The sequence below is a fragment of the Scomber japonicus genome, chromosome 5 (genome assembly GCF_027409825.1).
Source record: "Scomber japonicus isolate fScoJap1 chromosome 5, fScoJap1.pri, whole genome shotgun sequence".
NCBI lineage: Eukaryota > Metazoa > Chordata > Actinopteri > Scombriformes > Scombridae > Scomber > Scomber japonicus.
The window spans coordinates 8,439,986-8,463,287 of record NC_070582.1 but is presented as its reverse complement, the minus strand read 5'-3'; the positions used below and the strand labels follow the sequence as shown (position 1 = coordinate 8,463,287).

General features: G+C 36.4%; 4 protein-coding genes across 5 annotated transcripts; 1 reads left to right on the top strand and 3 right to left on the bottom strand.

The window, feature by feature from the left end:
• Positions 1-47: 47 nt before the first annotated feature.
• Positions 48-7,275, bottom strand: samm50 (SAMM50 sorting and assembly machinery component). Of its 2 annotated transcripts, none has more exons than XM_053318878.1 (15): positions 7,137-7,275; positions 5,353-5,463; positions 4,941-5,042; positions 4,749-4,836; positions 4,436-4,542; positions 4,012-4,142; positions 3,603-3,690; positions 2,819-2,947; positions 2,582-2,653; positions 2,402-2,488; positions 2,107-2,177; positions 1,905-1,972; positions 1,666-1,812; positions 691-832; positions 48-231 (listed from the first exon to the last, which is right to left on the bottom strand). In XM_053318878.1, exons 1-15 carry the CDS (start codon positions 7,155-7,157, stop codon positions 186-188), a joined length of 1,410 nt encoding a protein of 469 aa, XP_053174853.1. In that variant the 5' UTR covers positions 7,158-7,275; the 3' UTR covers positions 48-185. The 2 variants fall into 2 exon arrangements, with proteins under 2 accessions (XP_053174853.1, XP_053174852.1); XM_053318877.1 differs by having other exon boundaries at positions 1,666-1,822; positions 1,906-1,972.
• Positions 7,276-8,848: 1,573 nt separating this feature from the next.
• On the bottom strand, positions 8,849-10,667 carry si:dkey-42p14.3 (EF-hand calcium-binding domain-containing protein 10). The gene is made up of 4 exons (XM_053319497.1): positions 10,565-10,667; positions 9,272-9,436; positions 9,005-9,095; positions 8,849-8,894 (listed from the first exon to the last, which is right to left on the bottom strand). Exons 1-4 carry the CDS (start codon positions 10,665-10,667, stop codon positions 8,849-8,851), a joined length of 405 nt encoding a protein of 134 aa, XP_053175472.1.
• Positions 10,668-11,369: 702 nt separating this feature from the next.
• LOC128359092 (protein brawnin) lies at positions 11,370-13,701 on the bottom strand. Its single transcript, XM_053319512.1, has 3 exons — positions 13,595-13,701; positions 12,764-12,900; positions 11,370-11,813 (listed from the first exon to the last, which is right to left on the bottom strand). Exons 2-3 carry the CDS (start codon positions 12,869-12,871, stop codon positions 11,691-11,693), a joined length of 231 nt encoding a protein of 76 aa, XP_053175487.1. The 5' UTR covers positions 12,872-12,900; positions 13,595-13,701; the 3' UTR covers positions 11,370-11,690.
• A 1,639-nt stretch (positions 13,702-15,340) lies between these two features.
• On the top strand, positions 15,341-21,976 carry tdg.2 (thymine DNA glycosylase, tandem duplicate 2). The gene is made up of 10 exons (XM_053319174.1): positions 15,341-15,679; positions 17,654-17,946; positions 18,092-18,291; positions 18,475-18,544; positions 19,566-19,701; positions 19,895-19,977; positions 20,080-20,174; positions 20,260-20,431; positions 20,593-20,750; positions 21,584-21,976. Exons 1-9 carry the CDS (start codon positions 15,624-15,626, stop codon positions 20,697-20,699), a joined length of 1,212 nt encoding a protein of 403 aa, XP_053175149.1. The 5' UTR covers positions 15,341-15,623; the 3' UTR covers positions 20,700-20,750; positions 21,584-21,976.
• The last annotated feature ends 1,326 nt before the right edge of the window (positions 21,977-23,302 follow it).

Sequence of the window (23,302 nt, the reverse complement as noted above, 5' to 3'; positions counted from 1 at the left end):
TGGCTGACTCAGGGTCGCCGAACAAAGACTGAACAACAAAATGAAAAGTCAGTGCAAACACTTTTATTTAACTTACTAGTCGCCACAACAATTCTGTACAACCAATATCCCCCATTCAATACAATGTTTCTGGCATAAAGCTCATAATGAAACATGAGGAAGCTCCGGATCTAAGAAATATGGCTTCACAGGAATCTGATTCCTGCTCCAAACTGGACCCCATCACATATCCTGAAAGGATAGAAGAAAATCAATTAACATCATCATCTGAATAAACAAGTAATCTGATTATTTTTAGTGCATTGAAGCGGAAGCTCACAATGGCTGTGTGCTTTTTGAAAGGCTGAACATGTGTGAGTAAGGTGTGAACAATGTGTTAAATGACTATACTGAAAAAGGTTTTGCTTATTTTGTTTTGACTCTTAACTCTGATAAAGCAAAGATTTAACATTACTCCGCACTTTCTACATTTGCCTTGAAAATAACAATTCCTGGTGCACAATCCCACAACTAAACTAATTTAAGTTACACAGCATGATGTTTTTCTGGTAGACTCAATGTGATTATTTGGTAAATCTGTATTTGATTGGCAGCATTACCACCAAGTCTAAATAAACCAGTTTAATGAGCAACACACCAGACTCTATTTAAACCACACCAAACAGATTAAGATGTGAGAGTAAACTCTACCTGTCTCCACTCTGGACTCCCATGGGAATGCAGTAATTCAGCTCCAGCCTGGCAATGTTACCCAGACGCAATACGATGCCCAGTCCATATGACCAACGGATGCACTCTGCCAGTTTCTTTAAATGTGCTCGTGGCCCCTCCCCTGAGAAAAAGAAGCAGGCAGAAGACAAGTTGACCAATATCCATAATCTGAACCAGATTTAAAATACTGATTGATCCATTCCCAATCAGCTGAATATGGACATACATTACATGTCCAAGATCTGGTCAATAAAACATGAATATGGAGGCAAATCACTGCCAAAATTTGAATTGTATCAGCCAGTGATACCAAAAACATTTAAATTAAATTACTATTAAATACCTAATGTTGAAATTCTCTATAGTCACTTCCAAGCTGTGCATTTTCAAAAAGTTTTTCTCCTGTATATATTTCTTTCAGGGTTCTAAAATCCTATTCAAAATCTACATTCAAGTTGCTAGCTCTATTTCAATAATAATCCAAAAATTCATCAAGTCAAATTCTCTGGTTGCTCAAATATGCTTCGTCAAGTTAAGACACTAAAATTCAAATCTGAAGATATGGGACACCAATCTTCGAGCCACCTTGTGCAGTTTTTACTGAAATAGAGCAACTTGAATATATCCTTTGAATGTTATGCACGTGAATTTTGCATCTGAATTTGATAACTCTAAAATAAATGTATATTGAAAAAAACGTTTTTGAAATTGCATAACTTGTAAGTGACTTTTGAGACCCAACCTTTCAGATAGATGGTTATAAAAAAGTCAAATATTTCAGTGCAATGATTTCTGTGGTATTACATTTCAACATTAAGTATTCAGTAAAGATTAAATTTCAAATTGTGGTATATGGTTGCTGATATAATTAAACTTTTATGGTAGTGATTTGCTTCCATATATGAACTCTTGACTGACATTACATGGCCACTTACTCTGTTTTCAACTACTCACCATAGTTGAGGTTACAAAGGTTTCCGGCATTGAGGAAGAAGTGTGTTCGAAAGAGGTCACCAAAGCCCCCCTTGCCTGGTCTGAAGGGTAGAGGAGTATAGAGATGGAGGCCTCCAGCCCAGTAGGCCTCTCCTCCCAGGTAGTCACCTGTCATACCAGTAATACCAGCACACAATCGTTCAATTAACCACCAAACTCCAGTCTTCTTACCAAACCACTCAGCCAAGTTAATGTCTCACCTTCACTCTGTGGGCCCATACTGTACATACTGAATCCTCTGATGCTGGTGGGGCCGCCCAGGTAGAACCTAGAGGGGTGGACACACAAACACAGAACATAGAATATGTAATATAGTCTGATTAAGTTGATAACTGATAGTTGTATGAGTATAATTTGCAGCTCTAGACAGACGACTAGGCGGCAACACCTTGATTTCTCTACCTGTCTGCTATGCTTGTCGGCTTTTCACCAATTGGCAGGAGTAAACCGCCCCACATTGAGGCAGAAAGGACCTGGAAGAGACAGTCAGGTTTGGTTTTGGTCAAATACATCAAAATGTATGCAGTGCTAAAGAAGAAATACACTGAGGTTTGTGGAAATGAGTTTGTTAGACAGTCGATTTTCTTTTCTTTCATAGGCTAAAGTTGTGCTTTGGACATGTAAAAGTTTGCTGTGATCAGTCACTTTCAATTACATCATTGTCTAAATTGCTAAAATGTGAAATGTGCAATCTCACCGAGTCCCAGAAGAGTGTTTTGTTCAGCTGGATCTCAAAGTCCTCCTTCAAGAAACTGGCATCTCCACCAGTGTAACCAGCGAGCTCCTACAAAACCACAACACAAACCATCAACCAGGTCCACAAGATCAGTCATAATGTATTTAAATAGCTTATGAGGCATAGCGATCAACAACAAACCTGATGGATCTTCAACAGGCCACCCTTCTTGGGAATAATGGAGGAGTTTCTGGTGTCGATGACCATGGCATGCTGAAGAAATTCAACATAATTACAATCCACCATTCACAAGTCACACAATGTTGTCAGCAAAGAATTTAAAAACCCCAAATTAAGCACTGAATAATTTGTGAAACACTGCAGCTCATTCAAAGCATGCAGTCAAATCTTTAATGTAAAATACAATAAGGCAAATACCGAAAGGGAAGACTTGAGGGAATGACCACTTTCCTCCCGGACGGCAAAAGAGGCGGTGCGAGCCAGACAACCCAGCTCTCGCCACACCCCCTCCCACTTCAGGGTTTGGCTGGTCTTCCACAGAGGGAACTGAGGATAGATGACAACAGCAGACATTTAAAACTAAGTACAAAACAGCACATGTGGAAATATGCGAGTCCTTCAGATCCTTCCACTGTGGTATATCATCAGTTTGGGATGTTCATTACACTCTATGACTCTATTTGTAGATAAGGAATTTGCTTTTGCTGTTCCCGCTTTCACATAATGTTTGTGCATTCATCGCTCCTTCAACATAGCCATCTCTATCCATTTCAAACTTTAAATAAAATGCAGATTTCCTATGCAGCAACAGATAAAACTGCAGAAAATAAACCACTGTATTAGGCTAGGACACATCTGTATTTAGCACCAGTTTTGGCTATACACATCTCATGCAGTAAATGAGCATATAGCAGCCACTGTTTGTGACACAGCAACTGTTGTTTCCTCACAACATGAAGCTCTGTGAAGGTCTGTGAAAGACGCTTATTAGTAACACCTCTTTCTCTGTGGGTTTCTGCATGAATGATTGTTGATTAGAAGTACAATAAGGACCACTAGTCTAAAAGAAAGTCCAAACTCCAAATTAGGGGTCTTCCTTCAGCCAAACACTGGACTTGAAGGTTTCAATTTGATGCTTATTTTCTAATTTTCTAAAAGGTGAACAAATAGACACATGAATACTGTAGGAATAAGTATTTACGCTGAACTCTCCAGAGATGCCTCGATCAGTCTCTCTCAGTGAACTCCATGGAAACTGTCCTGTTACATTGTACGCGTTGAGTGTGATACTGAAAGTGAAAAAAAGAAAAAGAAGAAACGTCAATCCCCTGCCAGCATGCTTATCTATAGTAACTGCACAAATTAGTCAAGCATTAACGTCCTAACTGATAAAACTCAAGTACCAAATGTGTGCCACTATAACCACCATGCCAACAAGGACAGTAATTAAACAGATTAATGTAATCCTAATTAAATAATTGACATCAGCATTCATGTATTCACCTCACATATGGATGATATTATTTTAAACTTAAATAGTAAAGAAGTAGTTCATGTTTAGAAATTTAAATCTCAAGACTATTTTTTTTATGAAGTTGTCCAAATCTTACTTGCGTTCAAAGTTTCCTGGTTGGGGTTTGAAGAAGGACAGGCCGTAGGATGTCTCTTTAGTGCCGTAGGAGAACTGGAAGGTCATTTTCTCTGCCCGACCTAATACGTTAGGTAACTTCACGCCCAGTACCTGTCATTTAAATGGGAGAGCTGATTAGGTTTTATTTCCTCTTTAGATTCATTCTGCTTTAAATGGCAACAAAATTAATAAACAACATCTAACATAAAATTAATTTCAGCTGAATTTGTCTAAGAACTAAAAGACACAAACACATTTGAATTAAAGCAGAGTGCTGCAACATTGTAAATTATTTCTCACATAAATAAATGGCTACTGAAGACAGTACAACATTATAATCAGATCTTAAACAACATCTGGTCTATTGATAATTAGATGTGGACATGGGACATTGTGGCGCTCACCATGCTTCCTTCATTGTTTCCAACCATAGTGTTGTAGCTGCCCGTCATCCGTCTCAGCTCGATGACCTCAAAGGTCACGTCGAGGCCGTTGGGAAGAGCATCCTCACCTTAGCAACAGAAAATAGATGATAGTAACATCAGCTGTTTTAAAATGACACAGATATCTCGTGATGATGTATGTAAGAGAGACAGCTAGTAGTTGGATTTCATAGTTTCACAGTAATAATTCTCATTTGTATGATTATTTATGACATGCCTACATATATTAATAAGAACATTATTTTTCTAAGCAGTGCAGTGATTGACAGATTACCTCGGGACGTGTCAATAACAACTTCAACTTTTCTGAAGATACCGAGACGTAGCAGCTTCTGTCGGGCTTCATGGGACCTTCTCATCACCTAAAACAACACAGTGAACCTTATGTCAAAGTCAGTAATGACAACTCACTTAATAACACGTATGAGTGGTGTGTATTGGTATGTCTGAGTTTATGTGCACTTACATCAATTAAATTTTTTGCCCGGAAAACTTCTGCGATTTCATAGGTCAGCAGGTCCTCTTTGGTTCTCCCGAGCCCATCTATGTGCACTTTTTGGACTACGACCTGGAAATCAGGAGACACACAGAACATCAAAAATGTAAAAAAAAACTTTATTTTAAGAGAAAAAAATTATTTAAAAACATGTTATGACAGAGTTTTTGGGTCGCAATTTCTCAGTTTGTGCTTTTTTCCCCCAATAATTTCATCTCAGTCAAAACATTTTTTAGAGCAACTATTTAAAATTTAATTTAAAATGTTAAATGTGATATTGATAGGAGACTATAAAACCCCTTAATCCATGTCTGGAGACAGGTGCAAGATGAATGAACCTACTGAGAGCATTGTGTAATATGTGAAATAACACAGCTCTTACATCCTTGTTTTCAAGAACTTCTTGCTTTGGATGCTGCTCGATATCGGGAGCCTCGATGTCGTCAGCGTGAACTCCCAGCTCAGGCCCTTGCATGGGCAGAGGGTCCAGGCTCTGCAACACAAAGTAAGAGAAACAACACTCATCACAATCAAAGAGCACACTTTGTTTAAGCAACCAGATAAAACAGCATGGTGACTTCGTTAAAACTTAATAAGGCACTACAAGATAAGGGCCGTAGAAACCACCAGGGACACAGAGGTCATGGTCTTGGTTCAGAAAACTCTGGGGGTTAAAAATGAATTGGACAAACATATGTTGTGTTATTATTTTTTAAAGTCTGGTAAGTGACACGCCTATTTCATTATCATATGAGTAATGATGAATAATTAAATGTATGCCAATACCAAAAAATAGGAAGATGAAGGCGTTGAAAGTTAAACAAATAGATGACGGAACAGGGAAAAATAGAAAAATAAAAAAAATATAAGCAAACATATTGTTTGGTTAATTAAGTATTCATTAATTCTACTAATCTACTGATTGGTAGCAAAGGAAAACCTAGAAAACGTTTTGCTTTTACTTAATAATAATAACAATACATTTTATTTAAAGGCGCCTCTTGGCACTCGAGGACACCATACAAAAAAACTTAAAGGACGTGTTCATAATTTGCACAAGAAGCCCATATGAACCTCACTGTCATCATTCCTCCTGTTCACACTGACTATTATAAGATTTGTGTGATGGAGGCCAAAATCCATAATGTGTCCACACAGTTATTATTTGCAAAAATGTGTTATTAAGTTGATGTGAAGCTTATATGAGGTTTCAGCTGTCTGAGTTAGTCATATCAAGTGGATAACTGACACATTTACAGTCTTTATAGCATCAAATTCCCTCTGTGTGTTTCCTCTGACAGGGTTTCCCTTTTGGGGTGTGGTGGAAGTAGGCTATAGTAACAAAAAGAGGGACTTTGGCACTAAAAAGACTGTAACATCGAAAGATATCTACTTGATTTGACTCATTTGGACAAAACTAAAGCTTTATATTAGCTTCAAATAAACTTTTAAATACATTCATGGCACAGGAGGAGGACTGTGGATTTTGTCCCCCATCACTTACATTGTAAGTACATTATAAAGGGATCTTCAGTAAGAACATGAGGAATGATTACAGCTATTTAATGTTCATTTGGGCATCTGAATGAGGTTTTAAGACACACTTGGAAAAACTGTGAACCTTTCCTTTAAAAAAAACTGTATTTTAAAGGAAAAATATGACGTTTTATATCTTTTAACACTCCATTTCAACCATTTAACCATAACAACAAGCAGCAACATTAACATATGCATTCAGCTACATGTTTTTTTTGACTTGTCTGATATCATTTTAACATATTTTGTCAGTTTATAAGCCCTAAATATGACGTCAGGATTTCTAAAAGCCCTATACGAGATCATCGGATAGGAATAAACTAATAAGCACAATGGTATTAAGGAGTATTAATCGTGCTGCTGTATAAACGCTGACTGCAGTGAATGGAGCATCTTATTACACACAGCACACACTCAATATCTTATTTATAGTATATACACACTTTAAAAAACGACCACAATTGACAGTAAATTCATTCAGTATCTTCTCACAGAGCCTTATGAAATATTGTGGCATTGCATGTACAGTATGTGTGGGCCTTTTTTTTCTTTGCAGCACACACAGTCAGTCAGATAACTCAACAGAGAGGTCAAAGTCGCGGCTGAACCGACTACGGCGCTTTTTCTTACCCGGGCGTGGACGGTGCCCATGCTGAGCTCCACAGGACGCTGTCCCGGTAAATATGAGAGAAAACCTTTAAGTGGGGAAAAAACAGAAACTAATTTAACCTACAAGTAACCGGAGGAAGGCGAAGGAGCTCCCTATAAGGAGGCTGCAGCCATGTCACTTCCTGAGTCTGACCACGCCTACTACAGAGGAGCGTTCAATACCCCGATGGTGCAATAATAATATTATAATAATCATAATAAAGGTAAATTACACTGATTTTTATACCCGTTGAGTGTCATTTTTAAGCTGCAATGGAAAGCTTCTTTATTTCTTTTCATTTTTATTTAATAGTTAAATTTTAAAGCTGCTGATTGAGGTTGCAAATGGGAAATGGAGTGATTTACTTTATTGGTTTAGTCTGTTTTTGTCTCTTTTTAATGTTTTTTGCTGTAAAGATGTATGTTGTTATATTGTTATTTGTGGTTGAAGGCTATGTGTTGTTGTTTTATGTTACATGTTTGTGTCTTTATGTCCAATTTATTTGTGAAGAATTTAAAAAATATATTTAATAAAATCAAAAGCAATCTCATTTTGAAGACAGATAGTTCAGATGCAGATTTTTTTATTTTTTTATTAAAATAGTTTTTGTTACAGGCACTATTAACTATAAACTATCACTGTCACACAAGTGAATGGTTTATGAGCTAATACATTAAAAATACAACATGTATCTGCACTCTTTCCTTCGTCAGGATGACTTGACACAAATTAAACCCAATCAATAAGTTTTGATTCTTCACATCGGTGTTGAAGTGAAGCCAGTACATAATGAAAGCATCTTTAGACTGCTGGGTGTGGCTGAAGCAAAACAAGCTTTAATTTGTTTACCACTGAAGATTTAATCCTGAATATAAAACATGGAAACATACAACTCATGAAACGTCTCAATATGAAACCTGCAGGTAGAAAAGACAGTTAAAAACAACATGAAGCACAGAAAGTACAACAAAAATACCATAAGAATAACCAACTCTGATAAGACATAGAATATTACACAACAGACCACACCTTCCACCTGATATCTACTATAGGCCTTTATGACTATACTTCACATCTCTGTATTTACATCTCAGCAATTTGAGTGGCCAGATATTGTACATTGTAGTAGGACATATCATATTTACAAGAGTAATCACTATCACTAACACTATTATACATATTGTTCGTTATCATGTTTGTGTTTTAGGCTTTTTCCCCAACTCACAGTGTCTTCTTATTCAGCAAAACCATATCAAATGTGTCTTAAACTGACAAATGGTGTTTAAATTTTGTTTTATTTGAAAATATAAAGAGAAGAGACAATTGTCTTTCAGAATTTAAATATAATCCAAGATGCAGATTACATGTGTTGTTCTGTTAGCTCTCAACACATTGCATCGTTCATCACATTTCTTGAGGCTTAGTTACCTCCAGTTTTTTAATATAACTTCGTTTACAACATATAAAATATTGCTGGTGTAAAAGGCTCAGGGAATATGTACTGATAGTGAAATTATCTGAACAAGGAAACAGATGAAAATTAGCAGTTCATTAGCAAAAATCTTACTACTTTTTACAAAACACAGCTCCACAGTAAGACCAGCTTCAAAGACCAACATCCAAATACATACAAACATTTTATCATGGAATAAATAACACATCAGCTGAGTGGAAGAAAACATCAAACATAAAATCAAGGTTTTTTATATGTTGCTGAGCATCTCTGGAGGCCTTGAATCCTGCAACAACAAAAAGAGGCAACAAATTACCTTCATAAAATGCTTAATTTTAACATGCTGGTGAATTTTATCTTTGGTTGTTCTGTTTAGATTATACAAGCTGCTCTTACGCTTCTGTTTTAAATGTCTCATGAGATATCCTGTTTTCATTTACACATTCTGGAGATGCATTAATGTCTTTTATGCCCAGTGTGGTCAGAGCTGTGGAAAAGAAGAAGAGCATTTATTTCAGTCCATAGAGTCTATAGTAAAAAATAAATTAAAAAAGTGTTTCAATTGTAAGACAGAAACAGTGAATAAGAACATTCAAAACAAATGTGTATTTTATATGGTTAGGATTTTTACTCTTACCCAAGAAAGCCATGTCCTATACTCACCCTGTTTGTATTGCTCAAAAGTGATGTATCTTTGATTAGTCGGGTCGAGTATCCCATACACTGCATCCAGGTTGGAGTTGTTGAACAGAGATGGGCCTTTTATACCACCATGCTGAGAAATCTTCAGCTGCTCCAGCTGCTCAACAAGAAACTCTCTGGGATTCTCTGAATGGAAGCAGAGAAAAAGGAGAACAATGAGAAAATAAATTAATATGTCGATAAATCACAGTTATTAAGGTGCACATGTTGTCTTTTAGGTAATATAAGCTTAAAGCGTATGTTCGCAATTTTTCAAATCTGTCTTAAAACAACAGCCAGTTTCCCAAATCAACACTGAAATAGTTTTTTCTTGCTGTTATGATTCCTCCTGTTTATACTGACCATTATAAGATCCCTTCATAATGCACTTTCAATGTAAGTGATGGGGACAAAATCCACAAGCTTTCTTGAGCAAAAGTGTATTTAAAAGTTTATTTGTAGCTAATATGAAGCTTCAGGCATCCGATTTAGTCAAATCAAGTAGATATCTTTCAATGTTACAGTCTTTTTAGTGCTAAAGTCTCTCTTTTTGTCACTATACTTCAATCACAGCTCAACAGGGAAACACAAAGACTGTAAATGTGGCAGATATCCACTTGTTATGACTAACTCAGACCGCTCAAGTCTCATATAAGCTTCACATCAACTTTTAAATGCATCACTTACATTGAAAGCACATACAAAGAGGATCTTTTAATAGCCAGTATGGTCAGAAGAAATACTTACAGCAAGGAAAAAACCTGTTTTTAGTATTCATATGGACACACTTAAAACATTGTTAACCTATCCTTTCACTTAATCATTAAACTGTTTAGGAAAGGTTTGTAGTAACATACATAATATTACTTGAAATAACAGTATCAAGATAATAATAATTAAAAAAAAACCTACTAGTAACTCAAACATTAAAGAAGTACAGCAATGACATTTTTTACATTAACACTTTGTCTTTGTGGAGAATATTAGCATTTATTCATGCCAACAAATGACAATTATTATTGTTATTAGGCACAGCTGAACTAATATTTGGAAAGTCATAATCCAACCCAACTACATTTAAATACTATAATTTGTGTTCTTAGCTCTTTTGTGACTAAAAAAAACTAAATAAATTCCTTGTTATAGTGTTCCCATTACCTCTGTTATAAGAGTTCTAACCAGAGCTAGCTTGTTGGTTTTTGCAAAAGGTTAGCATGTTTTCCAGCCTTCAGCACAGGATGTGTGTGTATATACAAGGACAGGAAATAAACTAACCAGGCCTGTGGAAGAAGAGCATGCTGGTCAGGTTTTCCATGAGCTCGATAATTTTGTGTTTCTTCAGATAATCCGCAGCATCTTTCTCTCGCCGCGTCGCCATGTTTTCCACTTGAGCTCTGTTTATATTGGTTGCTATGATACGCCAACATCAAAGGTGAGAGCACGCATAAAGGGAAGATGCACAGTTTTTTTAAAAGTCTGTCTTAAAACAACAGTCACGTGCCCAAAATGGAAAGTTTTTCTTGCTGTAATCATCTTTCCTGTTCATACTGACCATTAGAAGATCCTGTTATAATGCATAATCCACAGTCCTCCTTCTGTGAACCAAAATGTATTTAAAAGTTTATCTAAAGCTAATATGAAGCTTCAGTCATCCAAATTAGGCAAATCAAGTAGATATCTTTCAACATTTCAGTCTTTTTAATCCCTGTTTGTGTTACTATACTACTATACAGCTCAACAGGGAAACACAATGAGGGAATTTAATATGACTAACGCAGACTGTTGAAGCCTCATATACTGTAAGCTTCAGATAAACCTTTAAATGACTATGTGGACACATTGTGAATTTTGTCCTCCATCACTTACATTGAAAGCACATGTAAAGGGTATCTCTTATGAGATACCCTTTACATGTGTATGAACAGGAGGAATAATTACAGCAAGGAAAGCCTGTTTTACCGTTCAAATGAACACCTGACTGTTCTTTTAAGACACTTTAAACTGACTATTCATTTCAATTCTACATCATACATCAAGTTCATACTATAACATTTGCCACAAAGTACTGACAAAATTATATTTAAATTTTTTTAATAGAATATAATTATTTTACAGTTATTGTGTTCATGTTACACGTGTCCTCTTCTTGGGTTTACATATTGCAACACATTCAAAAAGGGTTAAGAGATACATTAACAACAGACAAGTTCCTGATCCCAAGCAGCCAAATGCCAACAGTTTAGCATTTTCTGTGACTTCCTTTAAAATAAAACATCAAAAACACACAAAATCCATTAGGAGATGTCGCAGAGATGACTCTATTCCCGAGCATGTTGGCAAAAATTGGGGACATTATCTGCCTGATTGAGTGTCCAACACACAGATGATTTATAAATCCTCATCAGTCCAGCTTTTGCTCTGCTTTTAGCTGCGCTAAGGCAGCTGCAGCTGCTTCTTTTCTGATTTTGGCACCCAGTAGTTCTGTCCTGAGCTCGCCAGGCTTTGGAGGGATATCTGGTATAGTCTGTATAAGAAAAACAAAAACAACAGCAAACATAAATTAACTATTAAAACAGACACTCAAACAACAGGCCTATTTAATGCATGGTGTTACATTCATTTAATTCCTATGTATAGCTAGTCAATCACCTGCAATTATGTTTGATATTTTTAAATGTTTTAGTAATCTAAAACATTAGAATCTGAGAGCAGGAGCTTTTATTTCTGGTAGCCACCACTTCACACAGATGTTTAACAATCACACAGGGAGAGAGTCTCTAAAAAACTACTAGTAAGGAGCAAAGCAGCAATCATAGGCATGTGTTGTGTGTGAATTATACTTGCATGAGATGCTAGACCAGCCATAGATCATAACTAGAAATTTATATTCTAAAATTACAGGATCAAAATTCCTCTAATTGTCTATAAATCCCTCCATGGTCTCACCTCTACATATATCTCACCCCTTTACAACACCAACAGGCGCCTCAGATCCTCCCACCTTAGCATGTAGGCTGTGCCCCGCTTTAAAATGCATCTAAAGACTCTGTTATTCTCTGGCTTTTAACTGTGTTTAATCAGTTTAATTTTAGTTAGTTTGTATGTATACTTGAAACTTAATACAGGGAGCATAATGTAAGTAGCATGGCCACTGCATTGATTGAGAACTACTAGTCAGGAAGACTATAACTCATTAAAAAACACATTTGCTTATACATGTGTATAAACTCTTATGTTTAATATATAATAAATACTGTCTGTTACTGATCAATCAACTGGTTAAAACGATTGTGGGTAAATAAAACCCTAAATGGGACAACCTCTACTGTATTTACACAATAATAAGACTGTCAAATGGCACAATAGCAAAGTGAAATATAGGAGATTTCTTACTGAAGTGACACATGATGACATACAATATGTAAAACACAAACAGATCAGTGTGAAACAAATTGTGTGAATTTTGTCCCTCACCAGATCAGGTAAGTAATATTGGTGAACAAGCTGCGCTCCAGCAAACATAGACAGTATACTGGCCCCGAACATCCTCAGGTACCGAGGCCACGACACACCAGCAGGCATCTTCACACACTGATGAGCTCTGACTCTACCTGGAGAAAGAGAGGAAAAGATTGATCAGACAAGATCTGCTTAATTCAAAAATAAACATTATTTACATGCATAAATTACACTATTCATACAATACAAAACACAGTAACACTGATTTAAACCACAAAACAAAACATTACAGCTTATATAATCAGGAAAATTATATTGCATATTGTAGTAGGATACTGCAGGTTAACCATACAACCAAAAAATTAAGTATTGCACATCTATAAAGTGAGTGTGAAAACAAAAGACCTCATTAAACCAAAGTAATACATGAGTAAGGTATTATTGTCTACTAAAGTTGTCAAAGTAGTTGGTGAACTGCTGGCTAGACCAGTCACTGTAACATATAGATTAAAGTTTAGATTTCTTAATAAATAGTAGTCTCTGCCTGTCATCATTAGGGCTACAATAATGATTTCACACATAATCACACTGAATATTAGACCATATACACAGAAAACAGATGCTGTGGACATTAATTAATAATTAAACTAGGATAAATTCACAATTTTCATATAATAAATGTATAAAATGCATGTGTATCTGACTGCTAACCACCTGCACAATAACAACCCACTGACAGGAACGCTAGCTGCTAATGTTTGGTAACACCAGCTACCACAGCTAAAAGACTATAAAAAGAGCCACAGATATAAAGTAACATGAGCTAAACGTATGTAAAAAGCCTACCCTTGTTTATTTCACTGACACGTTGGTAAATAGTCTCACTGTAAAGCTGATTTTGATCATCTTATACTCAGATATGTGTCATTGGGACAAGCAGGTCACGCTGTTTTAAGTAATACAAAGATAGGTTAAACGTGTAAAGAGCGCTCACTCTGCCTCTTTTTACAGAAACCACCAATGTAAAGATTCTTGTTTATACATTTCAGTTTTCAGTCATTACAGTTGTTAAATCATTGCTTGAGGCGGAGTGTGACTGCTTTTTTTTAGATTAAATGAAAGAAAATACTCGCCTCTTTAAATTCAGTATGTTGGGGTTTAAGGATACGTTATTTCTAGTGGTGTAATACACTTTACATAATATACGATCTTTGGCTGCTTCGTTCTTCTACAGTGAAAATTGATGTTGGTGTTTCCTCACTGTATAGAAATGTCGCCATCTAGCAGTGTTACATGAGTACAATACAAAACATAATTTTTAAAGTGTTCTGCCTCTTTTAATTAATTATTTTTTTCTCCTAATATTAAAAGATTACACGATTATTATTAAACGAAGTCTGTTTTGAAACAGCTGTCATGTATCCATATTAAAGAGGTTTCCCTTTCCCCTTTCTCCTAAAAAAATCCTCCTCTGATGCACTTTAAGTGTAAGTAATGGGGGACGGGGGAATGTGGGAACAGTTTCCAGGGTGTTGGGATGGCAGCAGCTCACTGCAGCTGGTCCTGGTTTACCTTAACTCTGCTGGAGCTGGCTGGATGGCTGCAATCACATGACTAATCTTCTCACACACACACACACACACACACACCCACAATCCCCTCATTGCACTCACCCACACAATCTCCAGTGAGTGTGTATGGGTGAGTGCTACTGCTTGCCATGTTTGCACCTTTTTACATTTATACATATTGCACTTTATTGCTCTTATTGATTGTTTTATTTGTCTTAAGTTGTTTTTAATAGTCTTAAATGTTCCTAAAACTCAAGATATTGACAATTTTTCAGATCAATATATACCAAATATGCATTTTTATCTTTAAGTATGTGTATATCCCAAATTCCATTCCTAAATCTTTTAGTGAATATTTTCAAGTCATCTCCCAATTACATAAGTAAAATAATACACAATTGACAAAAGACTTCACCCTCCTCAGTATCGCACTGCAATACAATACTTCCAACACATCTCCTCTCTTAACACATACAAGAGAAGTTTAAGGGCTGCTCTGATTGCCCAGGTCACTAAATAGTTCACACACACACACACACACACACACACACACACACACACACACACACACACACACACACACACACACACACACTCTCGCACACACACGTCTACACTTGTGCTTTATTTTTACTATTATTACAATTTGCTTCATTTTTATTTGTAATTATTATTTTTTTCTATTTCATAGTTACTTGTTTAAGTATATATATATATATATGTGTGTATATGCCCTTTTTAGGTTTCTTGCCGCTACCTTGCACCTTTCCTTGTTGTTATCTCTTTATCTTTATCTTTTTGCCTTATTATTGTGCACAAATAAATATGAAAATGAAATGAAAATGGGCCTGCTGGTCTTATTTAATTATTGATCTCACCCCTGCAGTGCGCTATGTGGCCTCCTGACCGACAGGTGGCGGTAAACCTTCACTCCACATGAGGAAGAGGAACTATTGAGCGTCTGTTTAAATGGTCTTTGTTTTGAGAGGACTTCCCTACCCCCCCTTCTTCTCTTCTTCGCTCTCATTATTTGCCAACTAAAAGAACCAAAAATGTATGACAGGTATGTTAGTTTGATAAAAAACCTTTATGTTTTCTTCCTGTAGCGTTAAAGGTCGCCTGCGTTTTTTAAAGGACATCTAACTATTAGCTTAAAGATAATTACCTGCGTCCATTTGTCTCCTTTGTGCCAGCTATGTGCTTTAATAATCCTCACACAGCTCACATTTACAACCTCTACTAACATTTTTTTTGGGAAACAGAAATGCATATCAGTGTATTCAAATAAGTCCCAACAGTGTAAGATGGAGGAAAACCAGTATACATCATTGACGGTTCCCACGGATTATTTCCAGCAGTGGTGAGTTTGGTTGTTGCAGGTTTTTTGCAGAGTGGCTGCAAAAGACTGGGGGAAAAACTTACCATGTTATTATCTCTCTGCCCCAGACGTCTTCATTTTCATGCATGAGATTAGGATAAAACAAAATGTGTAAAATATATCATTTGATATACTATGTCATGCATCAATGTTTACATTTAAAGGGCTTGTGGCAAGTGATAATGCAGCTACTAAAGGGTTAATATATTAATGTGATGTAAAACAAATAAATAAATAGCAATAAAATAAACTTTAAGTGGAAGAAAAGTAGAGTTGCATTGATTAATCAGTAGGGGTGGATGATATGCACAGAATCAAATATCACAATGTCGATATTTTGACAATATTGTAGGGTCGACTATCGGTGCTTTCACTAAATATTTATGCATTGAGATTTTTTGATAGATAATCATCAATAATGTGGAGATAGTGACTCAGTGGATAAAGGCAGATAATTGAAGAGTCTGTTAAGCTCAGAAAATGACATTTTTACTGTAATGCAGCCTTTATAAGCAGGAAAATATTCAAAATCTAAAACGATCTCTATAAAATATCACAATATCGATATGATATTGATTTATTGCTCAGCTCTATTAATTAACCAACAGGGAATTAATCTGCAAAAATTTGGTAATCATGATAATAATCATTTAAGTCATTTTTTTAGCAAATGTGGCAAATACAATTAAAATGTATTGCTCGCAGCGTCTCAAATGTGATGATGTGATGCTTTTCTTTGCTATTCATTATTATTATTATTTTAGTTTATTTAATAGGGAAAGATACAATATACATAGACAGGCTGGAAACAACTGTCTGATGCAAGTATCACTGTGTTTAACCCTAACACCTGTCCCTAGGACGGCTTTTGTCACAGTAAGAGATGATGATATATTTTTTCAAAGTAAAAAAGTACAAGTACATCGTACATTGGCATAATAAATACAATGCAGCGCAGAATAAAAAAAGACGACAAGCAAGGTCATGTTACACACATATAAAACTACACGTGAGTATATTTTTGTTACTGAATCGTGACAATTAACTGAATATCTTTTAGGTTTGTAACTGTTAGTTGGACTTAAGACATTTAAAGATGTCAGCCTTTGATTTTGGGCTATTATAAAAATATGTTTCACTATTTTCTGACATTTTACAGACAATATGATTCATCGACAAAATAATTGACAGACAGATGATAAAAATAAACATTAGTTGCATCTCAAGAGGAAAGGCTAGCTCAAGCTTAATCATTATTGTTTTAATTTACTCTTTTCTTACAGCAGTTTTAACACATTTAAAGGGATGTTTCATCAACTGTATCACACATTACTGTATTATCCAGCAGCATCATTGCTTGCTACAGGCTTCATAAATACACCTGCAATGGCTCTTTACCATTTTTATCAATTGCATAACGATACAATCACAAAAGTACCTCTACACATTAGAGTTTGACCTGAAGTCAACCTCACAGGAGTCACAACCACAGTGTGTTTTTTGCAAGTTGTTTGCGTTGGTTGTATATATCGTCATTCTTCATTCATTCTAGATGAACTTTGCCAAAGCAAACATTGTAATTATCTTTTTAAAAGAACGATTTGTGGGTGTAATGAGTGAATGTGTCAGGTTATGTGCTTAAAACTGATCAGAGAGTCACAATCATAAGAGGAACTATAGCTTTAGAGCCTGATAAGTGTAATGAATGCAATGCAGAGAATATAAAAACAGGTTTATATAAGAGCATGTTTGTTTGTAAGTTTTGTGTTTCTGCACCTACTTCTTCATGCACGCCATTGAACACCAGACATAATTAGCCTTTTCTTGCCGTGTCCAGGTCCTGTTTTTATTGTCTTCTTGTGCTCACCTTCCTCTTCCTTCTTATCTTTAACCTTCCTCCTCCTCCCCTGCCTCCTCTCTCCTTTCTCCTGCGCACTCCCCTCTTTACTTTTCTAGGTACCAGTCAAGCCAGCAGCACCCCGAGGCGCAGCATGTGATGTCATATCACAACATGGGCCATTATGCAGAAGGTCCCAGAGATGAGCCTGTCATGACGGAGCTGTCTGTCCACCGGGAGCCGGCTCTCTACCAGGAGCCTTTCTACCAGAACCACCTCCAAGCCCAGGGTCACTACCAGGAGCCGGTCTACCAGCAGAGCTTCAGGGAGCAGCACCACCCTCAGCATCAACACATAGAGCAGCAACACCCAAATTATCAGCACCAACCTCAGCCTGCTGCTCCACCTCAAGGTACAGAAGGGATTATAGATCAGACTAGGGCTGGGCAATTAATCGAAAAATAATCAAAACCAATATTCAGACACTCTAATCGACTTAATCTTGCTTGAGGTTAAAAGTCCAATTAATCGTGATTTTAATTTTGTCTTTGTCGTAGCTGCGACGCCGGTGAAGAAGAAGAGAGGCCGGCCTCCCAAACAGCACGCAGAGGACGGCGAGACACAAGAGGAGGAAGATGAAGCTGAAGCTGCCAAGAAGGCCAAGAGGGCTCTCAACCGCTTCAATGGCATGACGGTGGCTGAGGTTATGGCCAAAACGCTGCCAGACGTCATCACCTACAACCTCGACATTTTGATAGTGAGTTATTTATTTGAGTTATAAATAAGAATTTATAATTATTTATTTGAATAAGTAGTAGATTGTTGTTGATGTACAAGGAAAGATAAACAAACCACGCATCTATGTTGTTAGGTTTCAGTCACAAAACACTGTAGTTTTTAGGTCTGTTGCTATAGTAACCCGGTTCATATTTCTCCTCAGATTGGAATTAACCCAGGACTATTGTCAGCCTTCAAAGGACACCATTACCCAAACCCAGGAAACCATTTCTGTATGTTGAAATTCAATTTCATTACTGACTACAGGGGGATATATGCTAGTATTCACTTTTAACTTCTCCTAACCTTTCATTGACCCATCGTTGTGGTGTTGGGTTCATCATTATGAATGTTCATCATGCAGCTCAGATTTGCTAAAAACCCACCATTTAAAATGCTGTTAGATATTCCTGAAGGTCCACAGATGCCACAAAAAAGACTTTCAATTTGATATATTGGTTAATCCATAAAAATGGTGTCTTGGGTTTGAATACTTCACTTGTTATAAAAATGATGAAGCTTCAGTGATTATCAGTCTACAGCGGTGGTTCTCGACCTCAGACGTAAAGCCCACAATCCTGTCTGCTGAAGCACTCCTTCTGAGACACCAGCCATCATGGTCCAAATGTGTTCAATTATGTACTATTTCTGATATTCAAGTGGATATTGTTCCACTGTTTGTTTATCAGTCAATATTTAGGTCTGTTTAATTCAGCTTACATTCCTACTACTACCAATTAGAGTGGAAAAAGCTTTACTCTTCATCCATTTATCCATTCCTTTTTAGCTGTTTCAACCTTTCTGTTTTCACACACTTTCAGTCACAACATGTAGTCTTGTGTTGTTACAGTTTATTCATATATAGATGTTTTTTTAAACCAAATTGATGAATCTCTGTTTTCATATTAGTTGAGCTACTCCACAATTGTTCTGGTTGGTAATCTGTGGTCTTCTTTTATGCTTTGGGTGTTTTTTAATTTTACGCTGATCTACTTTACCGTTTACCTCATGACCAGCAGGTTCAGGCTCAGCACATTCATTTACAATAAAAATATTTAGTTTATTGTCCACATGGTTTGATTAGTCAGTGCTTTAACCATAGTATCACTAAAATGTGTTGAAAAATCGCACCTTGTCCAGTGGAAAACCTCCATCCATAACGTAGGAAACACTCGTCTGATCCAGTGTTTTGATAACAATTTGCATGAAAGCCACTTGGCCATATTGAATTTGCAACTTCTCTTTTGTGTCCAGGGAAATGTCTGTTTCTCTCTGGTTTCACCGAAGAGCAGCTCAACTACATGCACGACCAGAGCCTGCCGGAGAAATACAGCATCGGCTTCACCAACATGGTAGAGAGGACCACACCCGGCAGCAAGGACCTGTCCAAGTAAATAAAAAACACATTTATCTATTAAAAACTATATATTAAAAAGTACAAATTAGTCATGTAGTTGATGCTTTTAGGTCTAGTGCAACAGTAGATGATGACTGAATTCAAAGATCGTCGACAGTGATCTCCAGTGTGTCCCTTGAAAAAAAAGTGTAGAAAATATTTGTCTGGTTTTATGTTTTTGTCTCAGTAAGGAGATTCGTGAAGGAGGTCGACAATTACTTGAAAAGCTGCAGAAATATAAGCCATTAATAGCAGCTTTTAATGGAAAAGGTAAAATGATTGAAACACCGAAAGTACTTCACTAGTTCATTTTGTCTGTTTTCTATTAGAAATGTTTAACAGTTACATTTCTTCTTCTGTTTTTTTTGGCAGGTATTTATGAGATCTTCTGCAAAGAAACCTTTGGTGTGAAGGCGAAGAACCTCGAGTTTGGTCTGCAGCCCTACAAAATCCCAGAAACTCAAACAGTATGTGACAAACTTGATCTCTGAAATATACTCAGCAATAATAACAACACTAGTCCATTCCTACAGCATATTTCTTTCTGCATAGGTTTGCTACCTGATGCCATCGTCAAGCCCCCGCTGTGCCCAGTTTCCCCGTGCACAGGATAAGGTGCACTTCTACATCAAGCTGAAGGAACTGCGAGATCAGTTGAAAGGTTTGGCACCCGGCCATGAAGTGACGGAGACCGATTACTCCTTCAATCTGCAGCTGGCCAAAGGTAAACAGTTGGTGCGGTACTCTTTATGGTCATATGGTAAAGCTAAAACATCAGGTATTAGAGGTCATCTTTCTGAAAACATAACCAAGGTTGTCTTTATAGAGATGTATTTGTGTGAAGGTAAAGATCTAACCCTCCTTGCTGTTGTGTTTGTTCTGCAGAGGATGCGAAGAGGATGGCAATCAAAGAGGAGCAGGTGGATCCAGAGTATGAAAGCTGTAGTGGGCTGCATGAGAATGTAATGAGAAGCAGCAACTCCTCCAACTAAAAAAGCTGGCGGAGGGGAGATAAAACAGGCCTTGTCCGCTGTAGCACACAGGTATTGTTGTTATGAGCGATATCGTTGTAAATAAGCATTGAATTGCCTTGTTTTGGCTGAGCTAAAAGATGGAGAAGTTTCACATGGCAACTAGGTTGAATCTCCAATTATGTGGAATGAAACTCTATTTGAGACTTAAACTTTAGATTTTAGACTCTAAAAATTTTGCCTAGCACAAAACTTGAAGCATAACTTTTTCTTTATAAACAAATCAGCAGTTAGTTTCTGGAGTATATAATGTAACTTAAAGATATTGCAAACCAATGTGATTAATTTCCAATCCAAAGCAAGTTACAAGCATGAGTGGATTTTAAAACTGTATGATGTTTACATGAAGTGAACCAATGGTCTGACTTATTTAATTTGGCAGTAAGTTCACACAGTTCGCAGAAAATTAGATAAAACACCCCCTTACATGGTCATTTATCAACCAGACTTTATTTATACAGCACCTTTCATACAGTTCAAACTGCTTTACAGTTGATTGGCAAGCTGATAATAAGACAAAATAAGTGACAACATAAAGAAAAGGAATAAAAATGAGAACAAATTAAAAAGAAAAAATTGAGACCAATGTACGCAAGAGAAAATAAGGATGATAAAAATGTTTAGAAAATTTAAATAAAGTAAGGTATGTTCATTATTATTATTGCCCCCCTCTCTGCCTCCCATTTCCTGTCTCTCTCTATACTAACAAAAAAGGCAATAACAAAGCCCCAAAAATATACTTTAAAAAAAAAGATATGTTTTGGGTATTTTCTTAAAGTTGGTTAATGATTTCGAAATGTATTCTGCAAGCAGCATAATCAGTTTTTTCTTGTGCTATCTTGCAGAAAAGGACATTGAAGGCCCGTCAGCGGACCACATGGCACATGGCACGATACCAGACATCAGCTGTAACAGTAGCATCAGTCGGGGTAACAATTACTCCAACAACAGGAGAGGAGGAGTCATACGGTTTCCGGAGGCACTGTAATGTGACGCACAAGGGAGAAAGTGCCCACAACAAAAATTACGTTTTTTTAACTGTCACACAGACGGTGCATGTTTTTGGTGTTATTTTCTATCACTATTTATTGCATTTTTGTATTGTATGTCTGTCCAGTGACTTATTTTTGTATTTTGAAAGAATGACATTTTATGATTTATCAGCTGTATAAATAAGTAATTGTACTCTGGGATTTCTAATCTGTAATTACAGAATTATTAAATCTCTTCTAAAGCTGGCTCATTTATTGTCGTATTGTTTGAAGTCAGTCATGTAAAGCCATGATATACTGTATAAGCAGTAACATAAGGGAAAGCTACTTCTCCTGACAATATAAGCCCTCACAAATAATGAGTAATGCTTTGTTATGGGTAGAAAGTCAGATTTTCAAAGCTTTATGTCAAGAGGCAGAAGACTTATTATCACTCTATTAATGACTTTATTTTAAAACTCTGCATGTATTGAAGTATTATTGCTGGAAAACAAACCAAAAAGCAGGAGAGGAAGTCTGGCATCTCAGTGAAACATGAATTTAGTCATTCCAATAAAGATGATTACAGTAGGCTGTTTTAATATAGGACTACTGTTTGATAACTGAGACAGTATCAATGTTTCACTGACCTTAAAAGTCCCCCTCCACTCAAAAATGTGTTTTTCTTCTCGTTCCTTCAGTTGGATGTTTGAGCTTCACTCTGCAGGATGATGCATGTGCAAAGTTTCACACTAAAACGCTGTTTTCTCATTTAGCTGCTGATGGTGGAAAGTTTCTCGGTGTTCACCTGAAAATTTGAATTAAACACACGTACATACAAGTACAATTTGTGACATTACAACTAGTTTAGAGCCAACCCTGGTCCAGTATTCAACTTACACAAGAGCGATGTGGAAACCTGAAGCCTCCAGTGCAAAAACACTAAAAACTGACTTGACAGTGGAGACATCTTGTGTCCAGAAATCCACCTTATTAAATGAACATTTTTTACACAGTCTTAAATTCTGCATTTTTCTTGATGGAGATGGAGTAGATGTCACTCAAAGGATTTTAATGAGGGATTTTAACTTTTTTGTGGAACCAGTTAACACAAGTTATTATTTTTTTATAGATCTTAAAAATGATCTGGAGGGGATCTCTAAATACAGCTCAATGTGGATATCACGTATCCCTTAAAAAGCTATAAATCTAAATTTTCCATGGGAATCTTATAATATAGTCAGATATCTACATATCTTCTGCTGATAAGTGGTTATGTAACCATGATGTCTTATCAGATTGTATTGACTTGTTTTGTATAAACTGGAATCTTTAAATTTGTGTCATAATAATTAAATGGAATCTCCAAAGAATCAAACAAATAGAAGTGAATCCAAAGTAAGTTAATTGAAAGCACACAAGAAAAGGACTTCAAATGCAGAACGTATAATACAACTATTTATTGCTTCACTTTTTTAGTTTAAGTTCTGACACAGCTCTCATAAGTTCATTTACCTGTCCTTTCAAACTTAGTAACTAGCCAGCCCTGTGACACCATAAGAGCTTTGTGACTAAACTGAACTGAAGAATGAA